This window comes from Mercenaria mercenaria, unplaced genomic scaffold (assembly GCF_021730395.1).
Source record: "Mercenaria mercenaria strain notata unplaced genomic scaffold, MADL_Memer_1 contig_944, whole genome shotgun sequence".
Lineage (NCBI taxonomy): Eukaryota > Metazoa > Mollusca > Bivalvia > Venerida > Veneridae > Mercenaria > Mercenaria mercenaria.
In genome coordinates this window covers 1-10,041 of record NW_026463862.1, presented here as the reverse complement: position 1 = coordinate 10,041, position 10,041 = coordinate 1, and the positions used below count along the sequence as shown (strand labels likewise).

Below are 10,041 nucleotides of genomic sequence, written 5' to 3'. Positions count from 1 at the left end.
AGATCCTTAGACTTTGAGAAACCCCGTACCGGACATGCATAATTTAAAATAGAACCCACAAACGAGTCAAACAGTTGAAGCGATATAAATGGACTTATATCATATTTGTTAATATTATTCATTAAAACATTCATTGCCTTTAAAGATTTGCTAATTAACACGTGCGCACGCGATAACTATCACTATCACGTTCGCACGTGGTAGCCAACACGTTCGCACGTGATAGCTATCACGCTCGCATAGGAAATATTTTATTTATCACGTGCGCACGTGGTAGCTAACACGTGCGAACGTGATAGTTATCACGTGCGCACGTGTTAATTAAAACGTTCGCACGTGTTAGCTAACACATGCGCACGTGATAAATAAAATATTTCTTATGTCCCATCTACGGTGGCATAGAGGTGACATAGGAAATATTTTATTTATCACTTGCGCACGTGTTAACGATCACGTTCGCACGTGGTAGCTATCACGTTCGCACGTGTTAGCGTGATAATTGACCAATGAAACTAATCGAAATATCAGCCATTTTTTTCAAAAACGAGAAGAACTTTAATAGATCTACTTTATAAACTTAAGGTAACTAGAGCTACTAAATGCTGCAATCTTAGTCTTTGGTAATTGATCCTTATTATGTGAAAGTTACTTCCCCTGATGATAAATTCACCATTTGTATACTGAAAACGTTTCAAATTCAAGTTGTATATCGCAGTTTTATATAGAACAAGGGTCAGTATATTGATGGTGTATAGCCAATTCACTGTGCTGTAACTGTTTAAAAAGTTAAAAGTTGGCTAGGCTGTTATTTATAGCTCCCCTTTATCTAACGTTTGGAAATATGCTCCTTACATGTATTGCAGCCGTTATATAACAGGTCCCAGAAAAGTCACAAATTAGCTATATAGCTAAATCTAGCTATATATAGCTATTTCTAGCTATAAAACCAATAACAATTGTTCATAATATGTGAATATCAAATATAAAATAGTTATTATCCCATTCAAGTGGTTTATGAGACAAAAGACAATCACAAAGAATGGAGATCTATGCAGTTTCAGTTTCAATACATGTTGCGAATTTCTGCGATTAGTCATTTATAAATTTATCATACACGATGATTATCACAAGTGAAAAATTCAGTGATGATTTATCGCAAAATACTGCCGCAGTTATTGAAAATGTGACTACAACGATTTCATTCAATATTAAAGACACCCAAACGGAAACAAAGAAACGTCTTCCTCTTCGTTAGCAGCAATTCTTGTTGTCCCAGTCGAGACTTCCATTTCTGTTAAGAACGCTTTTAGGGCCTATTCTGTTAGTTCCTGGAGAATGGTATTTTACTCAAATTATCGATTTTAATATAATTGTTGTACATAGACATTAATTTATTTATTTTGCTTTAAATGAGTCAAGGTGCATGTATGTGTGCGAGTCGGCGAGCAAATGCAGTGTGCAGTACTTGCATTGTTTGGTCACAAGTTACGTTTTTCATATTTATGATTGTACATAAAGCATGTTTTTCATCTTAACAGATCTTAACATACCTTGACCCAGGCCGGATCCAAAAATATTTGATTGGGGTGGGAGGAGGTGCGAGGGGGGGGAGAAGTTTAGATTGAAGGCGTCATCAGGGGAGGTGCATAGAACAAAGATGAAATAGGTCAGCCACTGTTGGGGGAGGGGGTGTCAGGGGGGTCTCCCCAAGGATTATATATGGATATAAAATGAGGTATCTTGTGAATTTTTTGGTCTTAGGTTGGAGTAACTGGAGGGCATATTCCTGTCAATATAGGGGGTCAGGGGGTTCTCCCTTGCAAAGTTTTGAAATACAGGTGGCCTCTGGTGCATTTTCTGGTGTAAATTTGAGGTTCTTGAGGGAGTAGGATGGGGGAAGGGGTCAGGTATGAAATGGTTGCCTCTGGTGCGTGTTTGGGACTAAATTTTGAGGTAAGGGAGGGTTATTCCTGTCATTTTAGGGGGTCAGGGGCTCACGGTAATTGGAATGGCGGCCTCTGGTGCTTTTTCTGATCTAAATTATGAGATACTGGAGAGAGTAACCTCCTCATTATTGGGCGTCAGGGAGCTCGAGATCTCTGTCCTAGAAATTTCAATGCAGGTATGAAATGGTGGCCTCTGATGCACATTTTTTGTTTAAATATTAAGAGAGCTGGGATACCCCCCTGGAGAGGGCTCTCCCTTGGAAAATTTAAAATGGTGGCATCTGGTGCATTTTTTGGGGTCTAATTTTTGAGAAAATATTTCTTTCCCAAAATAAATGTGTGCAAGTTTGATGAGTATAGGTAACTTCTCGGCCAACTGGACATACGTATATCTATATACTTTATAAGACAGTTAAGAGAATTCCGGTAACATATCGTTCGGTCTAGTACTAAATTCAATACAAACTGTGTTCGGAAAAAGACGCTCTGTGAAAATTCATTAGTGTATTTCCGAACACACAAATTACGTCATTTAAAGTGGTCTATTGATCTCCAACAGCCGTGAAAACATAGTAAATGTATACAAATGTGTGTATCTACTTATAAAAGCCACAAACAGAAATGCTTTAGACACAAAACCTTAACTCATGATGTTCGCAACCTTATTGTTTTAAGTAATTTTTATTAACAGTGTCGGGTATACTTACTGGGTCGAAGTTTAAGTCACCACTGTAACGTGTGTAAAATCAATATGTAGAAACCGAGTGAGGCTTCCAATTTTATGTTTTGGCCAGTTTAGAACTTTGTGCAATGTCGCTGACAAAAGTTATAGCGTCATGTAAGAATGTTCAGCTCAGACACGTCAGTCAGAAATGCCCGACCCCGCTCTAGAGATGAAATGTTGAAAACTACCAAGTACCAAACGGTAAGTTAATAGAAGACCTTTCTGTAGACCAAAGAGCTATAAAAATAAAAATGTATTTTATAGTTCTTTGTGTAGACACATGAACCTGTGGTGTCCATCACGGCTCAGTATAGTTTGGACATGACCTCTGAACCTGGACCTTTAGCGCAGTCCATTTCAATAGGGTAAACAGGCAAAGTCTTGTTGTGGTTATCACGAAACTCGTGTTTTACAAGTTATAGGCTATATCTACTGTGTTCCCATTGAACGCCAAAAGGCTCTATGGTGCAATAGTTAAGACATTATGGATGACTTCGAATCGCCACATGAGTTGTTTGATATATTTTTATTATCATTTGTTTCACTTTATTTGACTTAAAAATCATTATGCAAGCTCAGGAGTTACTTAATTCTGTTTGTCTTTGATTTTCCTTTACTTAAGTCAGTTTGAATGTATTTTGTTGCACCCCTTCTCATCGTTACACATCTGTTGTTGTCTGTCTGTCTGTCTGTGTGTTCGTCTGTCTGTTTGTCTGTCTGTCTGTCTGTGTGTTCGTGCCCATTTAGCACGATAATGACAAAATAAAGGCGACTGTCAATCTTTCCTGGATAAACCAGTGCCCACATTTGGTCGAACAAACTGAAGGCTAACCAGCTTCTTTAATCAATGGTGGCAGACAAATTACCATGGAAAAAAAATTTCGGAATGATATGTAACAGAATGTTGTGGCTGGGTTGTGGATCGAACTAGTGACCCCCCTTATTGTAAGCTAGGTGCACAACGACCAGACCACGCAGCCTGGCACCTCATTGTTGCTTTGCTTGTATATGTAAAATTAGCCTTATCGACAGTTCTGTTGAAGGGTGTTAATATGCCAGGAACATGTAACCTATGTATCTGATTGTGCTAAGTATCTTTTCTCTATATAGTTCAGATGAGATTATATGGCAAATTTTATCAAATCATAAATGTACTAAAATATAGAGAATGAACTTGCAACATATATATCCAATAAATATAGGCAAAAAAGTCATTTTTATACATATAGCATGCAATGTAATTCAGAGAGAAAAAAGCAAGAAGAAATGAAAGGCCATGCCGGGATCGAACTCGGAGCTTTAGGGTGACAGACCACATCCTAAACCCCTGACATATTCCCATTGTTAAGTCAACAGTGAAGAATGGAAGTCTACATAGTCCTTGCAAATCATTATTTCAACCATTTTCAGCTGAAAATCATTCATATGATAATCTATAGGGCCAAATTCTTAAGTTAACTGATCATGACCTGGTAAATGTAAAATGTACTGTATGGTAGTCTAATGTTGTGTTTCTATGGATATCCCATGAATTTAGAGAAAATAATCGTTCCAAAAAAATGTCAGAAAGTACTTTTTCTCATAGATGTTTATCACATGGGTTACTATCTCTCTCTGAGATTGTCACAGCACTGACATAGGATAATTTCAAGATCAGGGTAGACAAGTATATGGCGATAAAGTATTCGCAGTACTTCCAGAAAGGACATGGGTTTGTGAAAATATGCTGCGGCTTTCAGATGCAGAGACCATCTTCAGCCCTGGAAGGATAATGTAAATAAAATGTAAATATTTTTTTATATTTGCAGCATGTCTGACAAACTTAAAGAATTTCTTTTGAAGAGAGGCATTGATAAGGTATATAACTTATAACACTGGTATATAATTTTCTACTGCATACTGCATAAGGAAATCTGGATTATCAGGAACACAAATTACATTTCCAATGTGACTGTTTCTTCATAAGTTTCAGTAATGATAGATCTATATTGAACTCTCCTCATAAGAAACTATATTTTTTAATCCCCCGCCGTGGCGGAGGGATTATAGGAATGGTCTGCGTCCGTCCTTCCTTCCGTCCGTCCTTCCGTCCGTCTTTCCGTCCTTCCGTCCGTAACAAAACCGTGTCCGGTCCATATCTCTTAAACCCCTTGAAGGATTTTCATGAAACTTGGGTCAAATGATCACCTCATCAAGACGATGTGCAGAACCCATGAGTCGGCCTTGTCGGTTCAAGGTCAAGGTCACAACTCGAGGTCAAAGGTTTGAGCCTGCCATTTTGTGTCCGCTCTATATCTCCTAAACCCCTGGAAGGAATTTTATAAAACTTGGGTCAAATGATCACCTCAACAAGACGATTTGCAGAACCCATGAGTCAGTCTTGTCGGTTCAAGGTCAAGGTCACAACTCAAGGTCAAAAGTTTGAGCCTGCCATTTTGTGTCCGCTCTATATCTCCTAAACCCCATTGAAGGAATTTTATAAAACTTGGGTCAAATGATCACCTCATCAAGACTATGTGCAGAACCCATGAGTCAGTCATGCCGGCTCAAGGTCAAGGTCACAACTTAGGGTCAAAGGTTTGAGCCTTCCATTTTGTGTCCGCTCTATATCTCCTAAACCCCTTGAAGGATTTTCATCAAACTTGGGTCAAATGATCACCTCATCAAGGCGATGTGCAGAACTTATGAGTCAGCCATGTCGGCTCAAGGTCAAGGTCACAACTGAAGGTCAAAGGTTTGAGCCTTCCATTTCGTGTCCGCTCTATATCTCCTAAACCCCTTGAAGGAATTTTAGCAAACTTGGGTCAAATGATTACCTCATCAGAACGATGTGCAGAAATTATGAGTCAACCATGCCAGCTCAAGGTCAAGGTCACAACTAAGGGTCGAAGGTTTGAGCCTTCCATTTTGTGTCCATTCTGTATCTCCTTAACCCCTTGAAGGATTTTCATCAAACTTGGGTCAAATGATCACCTCATCAAGAACTCATGAGTCAGCCATGTCAACTCAAGGTCAAGGTCACAACTGAAGGTCAAAGGTTTCAGCTCTGTATCTCCTAAACCCCTTGAAGTATTTTCATGAAACTTTGGTCAAATGATCACCTCATCAAGACGTTGTGCAGAATTCATGAGTCAGCCATGTCAGTTCAAGGTCAAGGTCACAGCTAAAATCAAAGGTTTACTCTTTCACTATCCATAGCAGTGGCGTGGGATTTAGCTGTCTTTCAGACTGCCTTGTTTATTTTATCATGGCCCTTGAGCAGTTGTTATTATCAGTGGTTAGCAGTTAACTGTACAACAGACAAAACAAGCTCATTTGTACTATTTGGGGTAATAATATAAGACAAGTGAAAGGATCTTGTGTGGATATATGTGATTCTTTTCCTCAAGCTGTTGTTTGGAAAGACACGATATGCTTGTTACATCAGACACAAACATACAATTGTGTACATTTTGATGCTAATAGTATTATTTCTAATAGTATGTCGTATTAAGGATCACATGAGAGATTTTTGGAGACATATTCCAAATTTTTGAGAAAAACAGAAACAAGTTGCCCATTGAAGAATTCAAATTCATGACGAGTCCAAGTAAGGATGACAATGCTAATGTGCATTTCACTTAATCTGCAATCTGCACTGCATTTACAGTGATTACTTTGTAGAGATATTTTGCACATCTGCATTAAATTTAGATCTGCAAGCGTGATATTTATATACAGTATATTTCACTTCACATAGGCCTGACACTCATTGTGAAAATTTTGTATGGTCACCAAAGTCCAAAATGCATGGCTGACAGAATATCTAAAATTTATAGCTTATTGCAGAAGTTATCAACTGGTGTCAGAAATAGTACCAGATGTTATCATTCTGCAAACATGATTTCTTCTAAACTAGCTGCACAATTTACATTACAGTTATATTAATTTTTGAGCTTAATTTTTTTCAACTCATCCCTGTATATACATTTAGCATCCCATCACACCTCACTTTAAAGTGTATGTGCAACAACGTGTAAATGCATATTTCTGCTACCATTGCATACATATTCACACTACACATGAGTGTTTCTAACAATCATGACTACCATCCAAGTCATGTTTGGTAAATTTAGATGGGTTACAAGAATGGCAGTCCAATGAAATTTTTCAGTGAAAAAATTGTAGCAGGTTAGGTTTGTGTGCATTTGTATCAGTGTACATCTTGCTTAATAATGTATGTATTGCATTAAAACTACACACGAGTCTTTCAAACTCTAGAGGCTGTTATTCAACAAATGTGGAATACATGTGTTACAAAAACTACAGCCATTGGAAAACTTTAAGCATTATAAAAATGTTTTGCCATGTTCAGGGTTGATTTATTACACTGGCACGCATTCAGATAGTGGGGCAGTCTATCTTTACAGACGGCTTGTGGTGTAATTATACCCTGCATCACAAAGTGAAGTGGGGGCTATACCCGAATGAAGTTGTTTGTCACGTCACATAACATCGCATCATGTCCCATATCACATTAAATGCAATTCCTCCTACAGTTTGCAAGGGATTTTGATGAAACTTTCAGGTCATGTTTATCATGCAGTGTTTGTTGTTGTTTTGTTTGATCAGAATATTATAGGAGGATTTATAGCCCTTTGTTCATTAAGAACACCTGCATGCATGTTTTTAGTACAACTCCTTCTACAGTTTACAAGTAAATTGGATGAAAATTTTTTAAAGTGATAACTATAAGGTGATGTATCAAATACTTTTAAAGTGGCCTTTTAGAGTGATTTCAACAGGAATTATAACACTTGGTTTATTGAAAATAACCACATGATTACTGTAGGCAAATTTGTCAGCTCAGCTTCTTCTACAGTTTATAAGGAATTCAATTGCACATTTTATGTTTGAAAACATATAAACTATGACCAGATGTAGCACATTGTTTTCAAAACAAGTACATGTATGATTTGGACAGGACCAGTTTTCAATAGTTACAGCTCTCATTTACTTCTGTATTGTATTCAAAACAAGCACTTTGTGTTGTGTCAAAGCTTTAGCGAGGGTATACCTCACCATCAGTGATACCTCTTATTTGATGCAGTAAAGAAAGTAAATTTACATTTCAGTAAGTGTTTGATTGTTCCATTGTTCAATGCACATGTGATATACAGACTACATATATTTATAGATAGCACATAATAGTTCTAAATTTCTAATTGTTCATTATGCTTTTGTAGATTGACTGCAGTGTCATGCTGTTAATGGATGACAATACGTTGAAATCATACTTACCTGCGTATGGTGATAGAGTGTCGGCAATTGCTTTCTGCAGGTCTCAAACTGAAGGTGATCTGTCAAGCACTGAAAGTAATCAGTGCTCAAATGCATTGAATGAATTACGTGGGAAATGGAAAAAAGAGCGATCTACTCTCCGCAGCTGTGGTTTCAAAGCTGGAAATGCTTATGCGGAAAGGACCATAAGAAGATTGGAGCTAGGATGGATGGATTACAGCAACGAATCCATGTGTTATAAGCAAGTGTGGCAACGATGTGGAGGTGGTGTCCGCCATCTCACGGTTGAGAAAACACTTTCTTTAAAGGCAGTCCTTAACCATGCTTTAGATGCATTCTTTCCATCCGGCGTTTCCCAACGAGGTATTCTACAAGAGTTTGAATTAGAACTGAAAGACTTCCAAGGCATTTGTGTCAATATGGAAAAGACAATCAACGAACTCTATATTGAGTCAAAATTAAAGATACTTAGGGTATATTTATATACCAAAAAGAAGACTGAAAAGGTATAGTGAAATAATGTGTACAATGAATTACTAATGAATTACTGTAAAAGCACATTTTTTCGCTAGGTCAAAATTTTGCGAATTTGAAATTTTGAGTATGTTTGCGAGGTTTAATATTCGCGAAATTGTGAAAATGGTATCATTCTTTAATTTGAATTATATTTACGGTGAATATTTACGCGAGGAACTTTTTTAGCGATACTAGTATGTTGGGCTTCGCGAATACAGCAAAATTTAACCCTCGCGAAAATTTCTGCTTTTACAGTACTGGGCAGGCTAGGTTTTCCTAGGGAAAGAAGTTGACTATGTTAGGAAAAACCATGCCAGTCTAGGTTTTCCCTGGGGAAAAAAATTTAATGGGGGGGAAAAACTGGGCTGTTAAACCGTGATGCCATGAAACATTATATTGATAGAATAGTTTTAACATTCCACATTTCAGCCTTACCCTTGCTTAAAGTTTAGCTTAATGAAACCAAACACTCGTAAACCTTTAAAGCTTTCCAACTGAATAGTGCAGTTACCATAGTTGATGTCATACTGATGTGGTATTCTCTTTTAAGTTTCAAAAGTGTAAAGAAGGCACTTGTATCCACTTATTATACCCACACATTACAATGTGATGTGGCAGCTGTACTGAGTCATGACACATATCAAGTAGCATCCCATGCATACATGCTAACAAAAAGACACCACACCAATTCTCGCCAAACATACTTCTATCCTCAGAATGCTTACAAAATATTCTTCTGTGTCAAAATGATCCAGCTTGCCTCTGATAAAGTGGTATTGTTAGGGTTAAAAGAATTGGCCCTGCTGTTTGAGTGGATTATTTTGACATTTTGTTGAAGAAAAAGTTGATAGATACACACGTGATACAGCAATGATCGTTCAGATCTGCGGTAAATTGTCTCAGGAGCTAAAAATAGACAGATCTGTTTTTGTCGTGAATCAATAGCTGAATGCCTCTATATTTTGTTCATATGCATAGCTATAGTGGGCAGGGCTTATTTCCCCTTCTAGAAGGGGAAAGGATATAGTATTCCGTTGTCCGTCCTTCCCCTGTCTGTCCAAGCAGTTAGGTATCCATGTGGCTAGAAGAACAATAGAGAACAATAGATGCTATTCATTCTTTCTCTCACGTGGCTAACAGAACAAACGGGAGAACAAGAGAGTGTCCACATAAGTATCCTTTCCTAAGAATGTCTATCTGGTGGTCCATCTTTCCGTTCATCAGGTGCCATATCTAAGTAACTGTCAAATGATTTCAATTATTCTTGCTACAAATATATCATCATGGTGTGAAGAGGGCCAGCAAGTTTGAATATGATCATACAAGTCACCCCAGATTTATGGCCGCTGTAGGATGACCTTTCCATTGTCATGGACCTTGACAACATTCAAGGTCATTTGCATTTAATCAAATTTCAAAAATAATTGAAGGCCCATTTTACATGTGCAGCAAAATTTTGCTCACTTTTGAAAAGACATTAAATATGTAAAGATCCCATAATTCTGTTTTGTAGTTTTTACAAAATTATCTCCATTTTTAGCTCACCTGTCACATATTGACAAGGTGAGCTTTTGT

The 10,041-nt window shown here is 37.6% G+C and overlaps 1 protein-coding gene across 1 annotated transcript; it reads left to right on the top strand.

Annotated features, from left to right (window-relative positions):
• Positions 1-2,008: 2,008 nt before the first annotated feature.
• LOC128555016 (uncharacterized) lies at positions 2,009-8,456 on the top strand (the record flags this gene model as incomplete). Its single annotated transcript, XM_053536366.1, has 4 exons — positions 2,009-2,122; positions 2,947-3,035; positions 4,479-4,527; positions 7,896-8,456. Coding segments are annotated over exons 1-4 (813 nt in total), but the record flags the coding sequence as incomplete, so codon positions are not given.
• Positions 8,457-10,041: the final 1,585 nt, after the last annotated feature.